Here is a 16,662-nt window from a genome sequence, read left to right on the forward strand (position 1 = left end):
TGGGTGGCCAGGGAGAGAAAGATAAGTAGAGTGTGATTTGTTCCTGCCAAGTGAGCACACGGAGCTGGTAACCTGCTGCTGACGGTTCAAGGGAGGAGATGAGAGCTGAGCCCTGATTATTGGATTTAACAACATCAAGGTCAAGGAAGACTTTGATAAAGAGCTTCAAAGGAGTGGTTGGGTGAAAATATGATTGGAGTAAGTTCAAGAAAGAACAGGTGGAAAGGACTTAGAGATAAAGTGCTACTCTGGGGGATTTTTCTCTTTAGGGAGCAGTGACTGGGTGGTAGCTAAAGGGGAGCAGGGGCCGGGCGAAGTGGCTCATGCCTGTAATCCTAGCACTCTGGGAGGCCGAGGCGGGCAGATTGCTCGGGGTCAGGAGTTCGAAACCAGCCTGAGCAAGAGCGAGACCCTGTCTCTACTAAAAATAGAAAGAAATTAATTGGCCAACTAATATATATAGAAAAAATTACCCGGGCATGGTGGCGCATACTTGTAGTCCCAGCTACTCGGGAGGCTGAGGCAGCAGGATTGCTTGAGCCCAGGAGTTTGAGGTTGCTGTGAGCTAGGCTGATGCCACGGCACTCACTCTAGCCTGGGCAACAAAGTGAGACTCTGTCTCAAAAAAAATGAAAAAATAAAAAAAAAAAATAAAGGAGAGCAGGGAAAATCAGGTGCCAAAAATAAACACAGACTACTGCCACCACATATGGGAAATCTCAGATGTCACCATGCCTAGATTCAAATTGAGTTTAACGGCTGAGAGTGGTCAGGGAGTGCACGGAACCATCTGAGCACCAGGACATTGGGCAAGTCATGAAAAGGAGTGGGGGAGCTTCTTAATTCTATACCAAGGAAGACATTACTTCCCTCTCCTGTCTTAAATCTGCACATTTCAGAGCATGCCAGAGAAAAGCACGCTGCCGGAGGCAGGCACACCTGCCACTGACCAGGATCCACACACTACAGCCAAGTCATGTCGGCCTCTTTGTGCCTCAGTGTCTTCAACTCTAAATGGGAATTTTAAGTGAGACCACATATTTGTTTTTCTGCTTGGCACATAATAGATACTCAGAGTTTGGGCAGCCTTTTTATAGATCCAAATTAGGGCACTGTTGGGGGAAGTAGTGAGTGCGGGAGAAAATGTTTTTAAAAAGCACCGTTTATTGTGGCGATAAAAAAAAAAAAGAAAAGAAAAAGAAAAAAAGCACCGTTAACTTTAATCAGGGAACACAGAAAAAGACCAAAAAGGTGGTTAGCGAAAGCAAGATGTGAAACAAGGAGATGAGAACTGGCCTGCAGATAACGGAAAGTTGTCGGTGAGAAGATGCTGATGAGGTGGGCAGCGTGCCTCGCCCTCCTCCCTTCCGGATCTCCCGCTCCGCACCTGTACCTGTGCCGAATACCTGTAGCCGGCACCTGTCTGACAGCTCCGCAGGTGCTGGGGACCTCCGAACTGTCCCTTCGCGCCTCCACCTGCCCCGCAGTTATCTTGGCAATCGCAGCCGGTCCCTGTCTTCACTCCGGGTGCGCCAAGACCCCGGCAGCCACCAGGGAAGGGGGCGGACGCGGCGGGGACTCCGTTTGGGCGCCGTCACCTAGCAACCTGCAGCACGCTCCGGCGCCGTCGGCGCGAAGACTACAACCCCCATAATGCACATCGCCCGCCGCACGGCGAAGGGCGCCGCGGCTAGGGCACCGCCTCTTGCAATGTCCATCGGGACTTGTAGTTTCTCGGGCCCGCGGGCGCGTAGGGTGGCCTCGCCGGGGGCGGGGCGCGGCGCGGACGCGGGGATTGGGCAGCCTCCTCCGGCCGGCCCCGCCCGCTGTTCTCGGCGGGCCGGGGGCTCGCGGCGCCCTCGGCGCATGTGCAGCGCTGTGACCACTGAGGCGCTGGGTGCCGGCGAGCCAGGAGGAGCCGCGCGCCCCCGAGCTGCGCCTGTCGGTCAGCCGGTGCGCCCACACGCCGCCCGCCGTTCTGAGGGTCCTCCCCGGCGCCGCTGGCAGAGCATCCTCCTGGCCGCGCACCTACCCCGCGCACCTGCCAGTTTCCTGCTGACGTTCCAGGCTCCGCTAGAACCCAGCCGCCCCGGGACCGCGCGGGGGCCCCGGCTCGGTTTTCCCTCCGCGTCCGCCCCGCGCCGCAGCCGGGCCCGGCCGCAGCGCTGCGGAGGGCGGAGGCCGCCCGGAGCCCGGCTGGGGCCGGCACGGCGATGATGAACAGGTTCCGAAAGTGGCTGTATAAACCCAAGGTGAGCGGCCCCCGCCCTGGGCTAGACGCCCCCCGCATCGTTGTCCCCTCGTCCCCCGTACTGACCTCCTGCCGGTCCCCCTGCGGAGACAGCCCCCCTTTACCTGTGCATGAAGAGCCCTCTTTCGGGCTGCCCGACTCCCCTTCCCTCTACTCCGCGTCTTGGACAGACCTTCGTCGCCCTACCTCTGGGGCGGGTCCGACCCCCACGCCCCAGCCCTGGTCCAAGACTCATCCTCTTGCTCTTACTCTCGGGCGCACTTTCCTTCTCTCGCTGCCCGCGGCCAGAACGGCCCCGCTCCTCATCCGTGTCCTGGATGGTCCCTTCTTGCACCTTGTGGGCCCCCTCCTCACTGTTTCTTGGTTCCCCTCCCTGCACCGAGGGTGCCTCCCTCGTCCCCTCCTGCCCACTCCCTTCCCCCATTGTCCTGGGCTGGGAGTGGACCTCCCCAGCTCTCCTCGGCGCTCAGAACTGACCCTCGCCCCACTTCCCCATGTTCTAGAGGGAACCCCCATTTCCTGGTCCCGGGGCCCGGACAGACCCCTCCTTCCCTGTGTCCGAAGAGGATCCTCGTGCCAGTGCCCCAGCCCTCTCTTCCCGAACCTGGCTTGCTCCATACCTCAGCCCAGTTCACGTCCCCATCCTTATCTCCTCCCCACCCGCGTTCTCTCGAATCCGGGACAGGTCTTCCGCCCGGCACCCGGCCCGCGGGGGAGCGCTCCTGGGCCAGCAGCCTCCGCGCCGCCGGGGGTGCGGCTCCCCACCGGTGCCGCCAGCCCTCCCCGCGCCGCCCTCCCAGCGCCGCGGGGTCGGGGTCCCGGCTGCGCGCCCTGCGCCTCGGCGGCTGCGCCAGTCGCACTGCGGGCGCTGCGTCCCCGCCGCCTGCCTGGGGCTCGTGCCCACGGTGGCCGGAGCAGGGCCGGGTGCGCTGTGCAGGGTCGAGGGGTGGCGGTGCTCGGGACCCAGGTGCATTGTCCTGGGGGGACAATGGGTGTCTGGGCTGCGCGCTGGGGGCAGCAGCGGGAGGTCCCAGGCGCTGGGGTGTTGGGGGAGGTCATGGCTAGGGTGGGGCCACCGCAGCGACTCAGGGCAGGAGCGTGGCCGGCCACCGCATTCCCGCAGCGCGGACATCCGAGGCCAAGGTGCTACCGACCAACTCAGGGAACGGACCTCCCTCCCCCGCGCTGACCACTTTTCTGGTGCGGCATCCCCAGCCCCCTCCTCTGTGGTGGGTGATCGCTCCCGATGAGGGTTTCCTTAAGTCTGTTTGTGCCTCCCTCCCCGCCACCCCGTACACGCATTTCTGGGAGGTGGCAGGTCGGCTTGGAAGACCTGCACCCGAGGTTTGGGGGCGAGCTTAGGGACCGGAAGGGCTCGTGTTTCGTGGGCTTTGAGGTCAGGGAGTTCCACTTGGGTTTGGAAGTATTGGGTTGGGCGCTTACAGACTGCCCCTAGTTGGCCCTGGCCTGGCCCAGGGGGACTCAGGCTTGCCTGGTGCCCAATGTAATAGCTCTCCCTGCTCCCTGCTTCCTGCTCCCTGCCTGGTAGCTGCCACTAGCTCAGCCTCGAAACCTGGTGCTTCCGGGTGCCGGGTGTGGTTGGGGCCTCACCTGCCCTTGGCCGCCTTCTGTGCCCAGCCCTCCCTGCTGTGGTCCCTCCAGGACTGCTCTTAGCCTTGCCTGCTGTCACTATATGGGTCGGCAGGGGAGGGTGGAGGCCTCTGCACTGCATATCTATCTGTACAAGGAGTGGCTTTTCATGAGTGACTTTCTGTCACCAGTTAAAAACTAAGTCCACTTGTGAAAAGGTCATTTTGGGGGTGGTTGGCAGCATTATTTTTTTTCAATGACAAATGGCAGGAGCAGACAGGGAAATGTCCCTTAGGTCAAATAACATTCTGGTGTCTCTGAAAACACTTGTCAGGGGCACTTGGGGCCCCAGGGATGCCCTTTCCAGTCATGGACGTGGAGGAGGCCTGTTTCCAGGATCACCCTCTACATTGTTGGAAGGGAAGGAAAAGTAATTGCAGGCTTTCTATTTCATTAGTAGCTGAATCATTTCAGAGTGGCCTTGCCTATTTCAATTTAGGGTAAAGACTTTAAAAGTGGAAAATGATACTACCCTTGAGGTTGTGCCTCTGTGTTAAGAATTGTGTCCCTAACTTTCCCTTGAGCAGCTGCCCTTCCAGGCAAGCTCCAGGGGTGCCCAGGGCAAAGGGAAGAGTTGGTGAATTTACCAATCCTGGTGATGAGGCCCTGAGTTGTGTGTTTTAGGAGAAGGGAGGGAATAATGTTTAAGTCCAGACCTTTCCTTTTATTCGTTGTCATGTCTTATCCTGCTGTCTGATAATAGTTCCTGAGCCCTGGACTTGAGACATGTCTCTATCTCAGGTCTCTGTTTCTGGCCACGGAGTTTGCTGGGAGCTAGTGTCCTGCAGTCAGTTTGAACTTAGGCTGTTTTTTTTTGTTGTTGTTGTTGTTTTTTTTTTTTTTTTGTAACAACTTGGATGGAATTTTTTTTTTGTTTTTTTTTTTTTTGAGACAGAGTCTCATTTTGTTGCCCAGGGTAGAGAGAGTGCCATGGCATCAGCCTCGCTCACAGCAACCTCAAACTCCTGGGCTCAAGCAATCCTTCTGCCTCAGCCTCCCAAGTAGCTGGGACTATAGGCATACACAACCATGCCCGGCTAATTTTTTCTATATATGTTAGTTGGTTAATTAATTTCTTTCTATTTATAGTAGAGACGGAGTCTTGCTCTTGCTCAGGCTGGTTTTGAACTCCTGACCTCAGCCTCGGCCTCCCAGAGTGCTAGGATTACAGGCGTGAGCCACCACGCCTGGCCCTTAGTCTGTTTTTTGTTTGGGATCTGTCTTTGGGGTTAGATATGTTGCTTGTCTAAAGGATTGGAGTATGGTGTATCAGCTAATAGATTTTCATTTTTTAAACCAAAGTTCAGATTTTTGCCTTGGATTATGAATTAAAGTTTATGCTTTTCCTTCCTAATTTAATACACTTTGGCAAAAGTAAACACAAAGTCAGTTCTGGGTAGATTCTGGGCCTGGAAGAGTTGAAATGTTAAATTTTAGCTGTAAGAGGATGAGTCTGGGTAATGTTGCCTGCAGTTAGGATGCTTTTTTCACTTTTGTATTTAGATAGATATACAGGCCGGGCTTGGTGGCTCACACCTGTAATCCTAGCACTCTGGGAGGCTGAGGCGGGAGGATTGCTCAAGGTTAGAAGTTCAAAACCAGCCTGAGCGAGACCCCGTCCCTACTAAAAATAGAAAGAAATTAATTGGCCAACTTAAAAAAAAAAAAAATATATATATATAGAAAAAATTAGCCGGGCATGGTGGCGCATGCCTGTAGTCCCAGCTACTTGGGAGGCTGAGGCAGAAGGATCACTTGAGCCCAGGAGTTTGAGGTTGCTGTGAGCTAGGCTGACACCACCGCACTCTAGCCTAGCCAACACAGTGAGACTCTGTCTCACAAAAAAATATAGATAGATATACAATTCAAATTGCATTTTTAATTTAATCCCTGCTTTTTTGTTGTTGTTTGCTTATTTTTTTGAGACAGGACCTTGCTCTGTTGCCCAGGCTTGAGTGTAGTGGCATCATCATAGCTCATTGTGACCTCAAATTCCTGTCCTCAAGCGATCCTCCTGCCTCAGCCTCCGAAGTAGCAGGGACTATAGGTGCAGACCACCATGCCCAGCTAATTTTTGTATTTTTTGTGGAGATGGGGTCTTGCTATGTTGCCCATGCTGGTCTGAAACTCCTGGGTTCAAGTGATCCTCCCACCCCAGCCTCCCAAAGTGCTGGAATTACAGGCATGAGCCGTCATGTCCGGCCCCTCCTTTGGCTTAAAACTGAACACTGAGCTTCTTGTTCATTATGATGTAGTGGAAAATATTCTGAAATAAAGATATCATTCATTATTCCTATAGTTCTAAAAAGCAACTGGCAATGCTTAAAAATCTTTTTATATGACCCTTACAATTTTGATATATGAATCATTAATAACCGCTTAAGTTGAATGAAAAAAATACCTAATGAAGAATATAATATTTAACATTAAAGTGACATTTGCAAATTATTATCTATTTTTCTTTAAATTAGTCTTTTAAACACCAGTATGATTTTTCTTTATGTAAAGTGTTCAGGTTTTGTATTGTCCTGACTTTAAACACTACATGGAAAAGGCAGTGTGCAGGAAAACTTAGCCTATTCTTTTTTATTGATGTTGGTGAAATATATTTTTGCTTTTCTTTAGGGGAAAGCCTTTCCAAGAAAGAGTTGATATTTTAAAAAGGTGAACCATTTTAGCATAGCTGGTGTCCTCATTTGAGACAAAAGCATCAGAGCTTATGTTTATTGCTTGGTTATAATTTCCTTTTGATTTCCTGGCTGGAGATCCCTGGTCACCAGGAGGGGATAAATCCTGGCATAGGAGAAAGGGATCCGACCTGGACCTGGCCAGGATTTCTTGGCCATCATCAAAGAGCATGTTAAGGATCATTTGGGATGAATCTGTGTTTTCTATCTTTGAGGAGGAATTGATCATCGGGTGGGTTATGCTGGCTGGGTGGAGGAGGTTAGCTTCGTGCTGACTAGTCACCATGCTCAGCCATGTACCCTGACAAGAGTGCTCTCATCTGCAACCCTAAACCTCTTCTGGGGGTGGGGGCTGTTAACCTTCTTTTTCCCCTTCTTTATAGGGGAACATTCTTTATAAATCTGCTTTATTGAGTGATGTTTATCTGGCAGCTTTCTATAAATATTCTGGGTTCAGATTGGAAATGAAGTGGCCTTTGCCGAGAGAAGTCTGAGTGACTTGCTGGGTACATGTGCTTAATAAAAGGAGAGCCTGTTGAGCTTTGTAAAGTCAGTGCCAACCCCCGACAGCATGTTTTGTGGAAACCTGGCAGGACTAAGTAGTGCTAAGCATGGGACTGCCTGCCTTTGGCTGTTGAGTTAACCCAGGGGGTCTGGATCCATACCCAGAGTCCCTCTGGGTCCAGAGTCCCATCCCACCTAGCCACCAGCCCTTGAGTAGAGCTGCTTGTTGGTGGTCAGGCCTCTGTACCTTGACCACTTGGCTGATGGGGGTGGCACTCTAGAAGTGCAGTGGCAGATGGGGGCAGGTCCCAGGGCAGGGTGGTGGGCAAAGTCCTGGGTTTGTATCTGTCCAGTCCTCAATGTGCATAGATGAGGTGTAGCTCAGTCCTCCTTTCAGGGCTTCCAAATGGTGGCCAAGGGTGAGGGGTGATGACACAGATGACAGACATACAGCCCTGGTGCGAGCAAACCTGAGGCTTGGAGCCCTATGGGAGGGTCTTGTTGGAGGCAGGTGAGACATGTGGTCTTCCCACAACCTGGGTCCTGTCTGCCCTGGGGTCTGGACAGGAGTGTGACCTGTGAAAGGCAGCCACCAGCACGTGCCTTGATTTCCCCACTCTGCTTCACCTGGCAAACGAGCTGCTGTCCCTGTAGTACTGTGTCAATGCTCTGTGCCAGGCATAGATACTCTTCTAGGTGTTTGGGATTTGAGTGTTCATTTCTAGCCAGGCTGCTAATTGATTAGTTTTTTTCAGCCCATAAAGTTTAAGTGCCTAACTGTGCCTGGGGTTGTCCTTGGCGTAGCATGTTTCTCTCCAAGGTGAGCTATTGGAAAGTCAGCATTCTGGACGCTGCACAGGCGGTGCCAGGGCTGGTCTCCCTCTCTTGGTGAGCGCCTGGTACCGAGTGGGACTGAGAAGTCCTGGGAGGGTTGCAGCAGTGGGGCTGGCCCTGCAAACCCCTCTGTGTTGCCCAGGTGCTCCCCGAATTCAGAAGGCCCTGGGGCTCCTCCCTCCCTGTGCATCTCTGGCCTTCCCTACTGGGGAGCCTTCCTCTGGCAGCAGAGGTACCAGCACCTCAGGCTGTGGTCAACCGGCTCTGGAGGGCCTGAGGTCCATCTGCCTCTTTAAGGTGGCTTTGTAGAACTACACCCTGGTCTCCCAGGAAATGACTGTCCGAGGGCAGCTCACATCTCACTTCCGAGGCTTTGCTGAGGTTTCTGCTTATGGTGGGGGAGCGGGGCCTTAGTGCCTTGCCCTGAACCAGCCGGGTTTGCAGGGTGAGGGAGGGGCTGAGCTGCAGACACAGGCGGGCATCAGCCTCTGTGCTGTATCACTTGGGGCTCCGTGCTGCCCATTCAGAGCAGGACCGTTTGCTGGAAGTGTGTGGTTGGGTTTCTGTTAAATGCTCAAGGGGCAGGGAGTCAGAAGCTCTGTGTAATGGATGTTTGGATCCAGTGGGGGAGGGAGGAAAGCCAGGGCCTCAGCGCCTGCCCCACACTCTAAACAGGAAGCCTTTTGGGTAGTCTATTTCGGCCTTAAGAGGAGAGATGGGTAATTTAAGCAGCCTTAGTGCCTGGTTTGAGCCAGCTAGAATTCCCAGAATACCAGATATGCTTGCTTTGAATGTGTGAAAATGCACATCTAAGAGCCCACATGGTTTTGCTTTGTTGACAGCCTTGCATAGCTGCAGTTTTTAAGTTGGGTGTTGTGGGCACCTGCAAAGGTGAAAAATGGTGAGCTGATCCCAGTTTAAAGAAAAATAAATATCTAGAAGGCTGTGGGCTTTAAGTATTTCTCCTATTTTTTTTAATTGTCTTAAGTCCTTGTTGAGTGCCGTGGCTAAGAGCCTCTAACAGGGCAGCAGGGGCTTCTGCTGCAGTGCCTGGGTGGGAATCCTCCAACGTCCCTCCCAGTCTTGTGCCTTGGTTTCCCTAGCTGTGAGGTAGGGATGATTGAACCTTCCTTTTGGAGTTGTTGAGACCCTCTGAGACCATCTCTGTCAAAGGCTCATAGTAGATCAACAAATGACTACTGTCAATACCAGCAGAACTCACAGGTAGGTAAGAGGGTGTGGGCTTATTACAGGACCAATGTTTAGTTATTTAGGGTTTAATGTCAGTATTTCATGGATTCCCAGAGGCCATCATGGCTGTCAGTTGCTTCTACCAGATCATTCTGAGATTGAAAAGGTCTCAACAGGTGCATGCTGCCCTTTCAACTTGTTTCTGGTGGCATGACAGGTGCTTGGTTGCTGGGAACAGATCCTGACTCAGGGCACAAGTAACCATAATGATGAATGGTACTCATGCTGCCACTGCCCCCTGCACTCTGCTGGGGCAGAGATACTGCTGAGTGCTCTTCTACAGCCTGTTGTTGGCAGGGCCAGGACTGAATTGCAGCCAGGTGGGCAGCAGTGGGGCCCAGCACGTCAGCCTGGCCCCTAAACCCCTTAAGCCATCCTTCCGTGGCCTGTGTCCTCTGTTTGTTGGCTACATGCACAGGATCTAGTAGAGGACTCCAGGGCCATGGCATGAGGGGGAGCAAGAAGGGATGCTGTCATGAATGACAGTGTGGGATCTTGGGATGCACCCTTTTTCCATCCCACCGCCCCATGCTCAGCTAAACTTCTGTTGGCCAAGGCACTGAGGTTTTGGGGGTTGTTAATGTTTAAACTATCCTAATGCACCCTGTCTTACAAATCAGGTCTCAGAGAGGACAAGTTAATTTACGGGAGTCTTCACAGCCAGGAGAAGGCAGAGCTGGGATTTGAACTCAGGTCTTTTGGGTCCCACAGCTCGAATGTATGGGTCAGGCAGTCTTATTTTCTGCAGAGAGGATCTGTACCTGTCATCAGTTTTTATAGGAGCCCCATTTGGTGAAATGATTACTTTTGTACTTTTCACAGTTGGATTGCAAAAAAACTTAGATATTGATGGGCAATTCAAGTGTTTGAAAGAGTAAGACAAAAATGAATGATTTTTTAAAAAAAACTGGTCTGAATAGATTAAGCAGAAGTAGAATAGAACATTTGATATTATGGTAATTTATGTAGAGCAGTTGGATAAGATAAATGGAGTGATTTTTTCCCTTCTTACAGTAAGTATTTTGAAGCTCTTCCATTTCTCATTGTTTTCCTGCTGGATGGAGGTGGGAGGTGTAGGGACACTTTAAGTGGGGTTCCTGTCACAGCTCCGGTGCAGAGGGTCCTGTGTTGTGTGGCTGGCCTTTGAGTTTGCTGTGGGTGGGGTTTTGCTCCCCTGAGCTGCTCCCTGATTTCCCCCAGCCAGAGGGGTGGTGTTTTACACTGGCTTCTCAGGTTGACTGGGCTAACACACCTCGTATAGGATGGTGTCCTTAATTCTTTTCTTTGGATTCCAGTTTTTGAGAATGTTTCCAATTATATTTAGGGCTACTGTGATTATAAAAGATGACTGAAAACAGAATCGACTACTTAAATGTCAGCTACATTTAAGAATTGTATACCTGTGTTCCTAGCAGCTCTATTTATAGTAGCCCAAAGGAGCAAGCAACCGAAATGTCATCAAAACATGAATAGATGAACAAAATGCAGTCAATCCATACAATGGAATACTATTCAGCCCTAAAAAGGAAGGGCATTTTGACACATGCTACAACACAGGTGAGCCTTGAAAACATTATGCTCAGTCAAAGAAGGCAGTCACAAGAAGCCACATCTTTGTTGAGTGCCATGGCTGGGAGCCTCTGAGAAGGCAGCAGGGGCTTATATAAAATGTCCAGAAGAGGCAGATCCATTGACATAGAAATCAGGTTGGTGGTTGCCAGAGGCTGGGGTGGGAAGGAGCAGTGATTACTCAAAGGATATGGGGTTTCCTTTTGGGGTAATGAAAAGGTTTTGGTACTACAGAGAGGTGATGATTGGACAACATTGTGAATACAGCAAATGCCAATGAATTGTACACTTTAAAATGGATGATTGTATGTTATGTGGATTTCACTTCATTTTTTCTTTTTCGAGACAGAGTCTTGCTTTGTTGCCCATGCTAGAGTGAGTGCCGTGGCATCAGCCTAGCTCACAGCAACCTCAAACTCCTGGGGTCAAGTGATCCTTCTGCCTCAGCCTCCCAAGTAGCTGGGACTACAGGCATGTGCCATCATGCTTGGCTAATTATATATATATGTATATATATATATGTGTTAGTTGGCCAATTAATTTCTTTCTATTTATTGTAGAGATGGGGTCTCGCTCTTGCTCAGGCTGGTTTCGAACTCCTGACCTCGAGCAATCTGCCCGCCTTGGCCTCCCAGAGTGCTAGGATTACAGGCGTGAGCCAGTGCGCCCAGCACTTAATTTAAAAAAAAGAAATTGTAGCACTTTTTGGAGGTTAATATATAGTTAAGGGAAAAGACATTTTGCACCTGAGCAGCAAGGCGTTAGGCACTCTGGGGCCCGGGCAGCTGACTCAAGGCTCTAAGCCACCAGCCAGCCCAGCCGCACAGAAGAGAGCCACCTGGCTGGGCATCTTCCGTGCTCTGAAGATGGAGCCTCACACTCCTGCTTGGCCTCTCCTGCCACCTGGGCTGCTGCCAGGGCCTTTGTCCTGGGGATTCTGGAAGGCAGAGATGAAGGAATTCTGGGTCTGGGATTGATCATTGTTGGTTAATCCCACCAACTCTCTAAAACCAACTCTCCCAAGGCGCTGCTGAGCGCGAGAGTTCGCAGGCTGTGCCGGGGCTCATAGGTCCTGTGCCTTTGCAGGGTTGGGGCGGGGCCTTTGCCAAGGGTCGGAGGGACAGTGGGCAGCAGGCTGGGGGTCAGCAGAGTGAGGGCGGAGGGCGCAGCTAAGATGTGGCTGTGAATGGGGGCGGTGCTCTGTGCACCTGGGGCACCGGGAAGGTGGTGGGGTCGCTGTGCAGGTGGGATTGGGGGGGTGGGCTGGGGCTGGGTCATAGGTGAGGAAGGTGGGGGCATGATGGGGTCAGCTCTGCTATTGGGGGCCCCTCCTGGCCTTCTGGGGGAGGGGCGAGACAGGAAGCCGGGACAGGCGGATAAGTCCAGGGAGAGGAGGCAGCGGGTGACTCTGGAGGGAGAAAGTGCATGGACCCAGGCCTGTGGGGGAGGGGCCTGGGCAAGACTGGGGGGCCGGTGGGGAAGGGGAGGGTGAGGGAGCGCTGTTCGGGAATGGGGTACTCAGGGAGGAGCTGGGGGGTGGGGAGTTCGAGGTGCAGGCTGAATGTCGGCCGAGCGGGTTTCTGCCAAAGGCTGTCCGCCCCGCTGCAGGTTCCCAGAAATGTTGGGTAAAAGGCACAAAATCATTTTCAAAAGTACTAAGCAGGCAAGAGAGAAGGCGTAAGCCCTCCGTGCCAGAAATGAGGGAACCAAAACCTAAAGCTGAGAGCATGGGAGGGTACACTTAGAAACCACTCGGGACTGAGAGCTTTAGACCATCACCGCCTCCCACTTGCCCAGGATTGATTCAGTTGGTTGCGCAGGGCGGGCTCCGGGGTGGGGCCCAGGGGTGGGACTTCAGCTGGGCAGAGCTCAGGGGTGGGGCTCGGTGGGCGGGGCTCGGTGGGACTAGCGGATTGGGGGACCTCGCTACCCACTGGGCCTGCGGTGTTGGTGTCCGTTGAGTTGCTCTGCATGTTCTCTAGTCCTCCAGGAGGCTGAGTCAAGACTTGACTGGACGTGTCACAGGGCAGCCGAGCAGAGGTGGCAGGGTGCTTAGGCCCAGTTACACTGGGTCACCTCCACACCATCCATATGGTTAGCCCCCATTATAGGGAGGGGCTGTCACCTTGGCTTCTCTCTCGGTGGGGAGAGCAACAAAGTCACATCTCAAAGGGCATGTGCTGCAGCTGTGGTTTGGAAGGCTGTATCCCGCCCTGATGGTCATGGTGGTGGCCCAGGGCATGCTGCATGGTTGGGGGAGGGGTCATGTCGGTCTAGGGCTGGATGAGGCATTGATCTTCAGCTGGGGGCTGGTGGGAGGGACGGTCAGACATGAAGCTCTGCAGCCCACTGCACTCCAGGTTGGTGCTAAGGGGTGCCTGGTAGAATAAAACTCAAACTGTCCTGGAGGAGCAATCCTGCAGCAAAAGTTACAAAACGCATGAAAAAGTGGTTTTCTCCAATTAAGGATCAGCAAACAACAGGGTAATAGGAACCAAAGTGACAGAGCAACTCTAAGGTGCATAAGCTTAAACCAATCCAAGAGACAAGAGGACAGAAACCAAGGCAAACCCAAGACCCCTTTTAAACACGAGACAAATGGAACTTCCAGAAATGAAAAAGATAGTTACTGAATTAAGAAACAAAACAAAAGCCATCCCAGTGAACGGGTTAGACAGCTGAAGGGGTAATTGGTGATTTGGAAGGTGGATTCTCATCTCCTGACATGCAGCACAGGGAGAAAAAGCAGAATTGTGAGAGGTTCTGAGATTCGGAGGATGGGTGAAAAAGTTCAAGGTGCATCTAACGGGACTTGAGGAGAGTGAGCAGAGAGAAAGAAGAGGTTGTTTTTAGCTCATGGCTGAGAATTTTCCTGAGTGGAATGATTGGGTTCAGTAAGCCAAAGTCCTAAATGGGATCAGTGGTGCAGCTGGACTCATCAGTGTGAAACTGCAGAACACAGCAAGCATCTCAGGGGCCGAGGGAAAAGGCCACAGCCTCACGGGGATGACGTATGGCCTGGCTGAGACTCGAGGCCAGGGACTGTGGAGCAGACTCGAAGCACAGTTGTGGTTTGGCTAAGCTATCATTTGCAGAGGAGGGCAAAATGGAAGACACTTTTAGACAAAGAAGTAACCGCCCCCAAATCCTTGCTGAAGAAGTACTGGGAAATGTACTCCAAAAGGAAAATCGAAGTCAGAAGGAAGGAGTGGGAGGGAAGAAGCGATGGTGGGTAAAGAAGTCAGCAAGTGTGTGGGCAGATGGAATCACAGCCACTGCACAGAGTGGTGGGAATCAGTGGAGTCCACAGCAAAAAGTTACTCCCCTGCAAGAATGGCCTCAAAGACAGGTGAGTGGAGATACCTGGAGGTATTACTGGAGTGGTCAGAGTTGGTTCTGAGATCTTTGATGGTTTGGGATGAGGCTTAAAATGGTGGCTGACTTCAGATCATGCGTTAAGAGTGTGACTTAGCACAGGGTAAACACTAGGATAACAGCCAGAATGAATAACTAGTGAGATGGCCAAGCCTCCCACATGCTGGCGGCTCCTGGCCCTACTGTCCCTCTTTCTTGAGCCCCCATCACAGTCGGACGAGATCTCTGGCAGCCATTCACAGTGGGTGTTTTGAAATTATGTTGAAAGAACCAAGAGAGCCCTGAGGGTCTGTGACACAAGTGATCACTGCTGGCCAGCCCTGGTGGTCAGCACCATCTAGTCCCTTCCTTAACCCTCCAAGTCAGCAGGTCTCAGGGACAGTGGGCGCTGGGACTGTGCTTCTGGGCACTGGCCCCTCTGACCAAGACCTGTAGGGCTTCTCCGGCCTGCTGATCTCAGAGCCTGACCCAGCCCACCCAAAGTTACAGCTCAGCCGTGTGGCTGGGGGAGGGACGCATTTCCAGGGCCTCTTCAGACCCCACACCCCAACCTGCTTGGCCTCACACCCAAGGTCACCGTGAATGACAGGAAACTGCAAGGACACAGAGTTCACCTATCAATAGACTGATCAATGGTCGGTATACAGCCTCCCATAGTGTTTGAACTCTGAGGACGTCCCATTTGTCTTCTCAAACTTGGTCCAATTGGTGTGCTCCAGGCTATTCTAGAACAGCCAAGGACTGTTGGGTTGGAACCCCTGCCAAGATGCTCACCATGGGGAGAAGACTGAAAAGTAGGCGGCAGTGCCACATGGGTAAAGTCATCCACCTTCCCTTCACAGCACTGTGCGTGAGACGCTGGGGCGCCAAAGGCTTCTCCCCAGAAGGACCCAGACCTGGCTGGGACCTGTGCCCATGGCCCAGCACCCCTGGCCGCAGGGCCACTCTCTAGAGGTATCTGGGGCTCACCTCAGGCACAAATTCTGCCTGTTGACGGGGCTTGTTATGGTTCTTTTTTGTTGTTACTACATATGTAAATATATTTTATTCTTTAGGAAATTGAAGAGAAATTCATAGAACATAGTTAATTATTTTAAAGTGAACAGTTCGGTGGTGTTTAGTGTATTCACAATGTTCTGCAACCATCAGCTTTCTCTAGTTTTAAAACTTTTTCATGCTCCCATGTAGACACCTGTATCCATTATGCAGTCACTGCCCATTCCTTTCTCCCAGCCTCTGGGAACCTCTCATCTGCTTTCTGTCTGCAGATTTGCTTGTTCTGGACATTTTTTTTTTTTTTTTGTGAGACAGAGTCTCACTTTGTTGCCTAGGCTAGAGTGAGTGCCATGGCGTCAGCCTAGCTCACAGCAACCTCAATCTCCTGGCTCAAGCAATCCTTCTGCCTCAGCCTCCCAAGTAGCTGGGACTACAGGCATGCGCCACCATGCCCGGCTAATTTTTTTTTTTTTATATATATATATATATATTAGTTGGCCAATTAATTTCTTTCTATTTATAGTAGAGACGGGGTCTCGCTCTTGCTCAGGCTGGTTTCGAACTCCTGACCTTGAGCAATCCGCCCACCTCGGCCTCCCAGAGAGCTAGGATTACAGGCGTGAGCCACCACGCCCGGCCTGGACATTTTATATGAAAGGAATTCTATACTATGGGGCCTTTTGTGTCTGGCTTCTTTCACTTTCCAGTTTCATCCATGTCATAGCATGTGTCAGATTTCATTTTTATGGCTGCATAATATTCCATCATGTGGATAGACCACCTTTTGTTTATCCATTCACTTGTTTGTGGACATTTGGGTTGTTTTTATTTTTTGGCTATTATGAATAATGCTGCCATGAACATTTGTGTACAAGTCTTTGTGTGGATGTTTTTCTTTATTCTCTTGGGGAAATTGAAAGGAATGGAATTCTATGTCATGTGGTCACTCCATGTCTAACTCTCTGAGGAATTGCTGGCTGTTTTCCCCTTGTGGTTCTCAACAAATGGAGGGAGGGTTGTGGAGGAGGGTGGGGTCTTCGTGTGCTGTGTGGTGCCCAGGGGAATCTGTGGCCACCTGACCATGTGCCATGGCTTTGGGCCTCCCAGCCCTTGTGAGTGGGGTGTTCTGATAGAACTCCCCACTTCTCCTGTGCTTGTCAACCAAGACAGACTCCTCGAGACTACAGGTCTGGGGAGGTCTTCCAGGATGGGTCTGTGTCTTCCCCTCATACTCCAGGACTGGCTGGAGCCATGTTCTGTGAATTCTGGCAGAGTCTTTATTGCATGTGTTGACACTCTTCTCTGTGACTGTATCTTTCTCTCAATAGGAGGTCCCATATGGTTCCCATAGCCCCACTCAAAGGGCAGTGACAAAGTCCCCCAGGCCCCCAAATCCTTTGGCTGTCTCGGATCCCTCTGCAGGCCTGGTGTTGGGGGAGAGGCTTCATTCCCTCCTGGGCCGTAGCTCTGGGGTGTGGGGGCCATCTCTTAGGAGCCGGGGCCGGGGCAGCCTTGGCAGCTAAGGAGGAGGAAGCAGCTGGGGCT

At 52.0% G+C, this 16,662-nt stretch overlaps 1 protein-coding gene across 2 annotated transcripts in view; it reads left to right on the plus strand.

Moving 5' to 3' along the window:
- The first annotated feature begins 1,870 nt into the window (after positions 1-1,870).
- ZFYVE28 (zinc finger FYVE-type containing 28) overlaps positions 1,871-16,662 on the plus strand; it is a 111,513-nt gene continuing 96,721 nt past the window's right edge. For both annotated transcript variants that reach the window (XM_012737410.3, XM_012737408.3), the window contains exon 1: positions 1,871-2,252. In XM_012737410.3, the coding sequence (XP_012592864.2) occupies positions 2,214-2,252 (39 nt within the window). In that variant the 5' untranslated portion in view covers positions 1,871-2,213. The remainder of the gene's footprint in view (positions 2,253-16,662) is intronic.

Source organism: Microcebus murinus, chromosome 16, assembly GCF_040939455.1.
Source record: "Microcebus murinus isolate Inina chromosome 16, M.murinus_Inina_mat1.0, whole genome shotgun sequence".
Classification (NCBI taxonomy): domain Eukaryota; kingdom Metazoa; phylum Chordata; class Mammalia; order Primates; family Cheirogaleidae; genus Microcebus; species Microcebus murinus.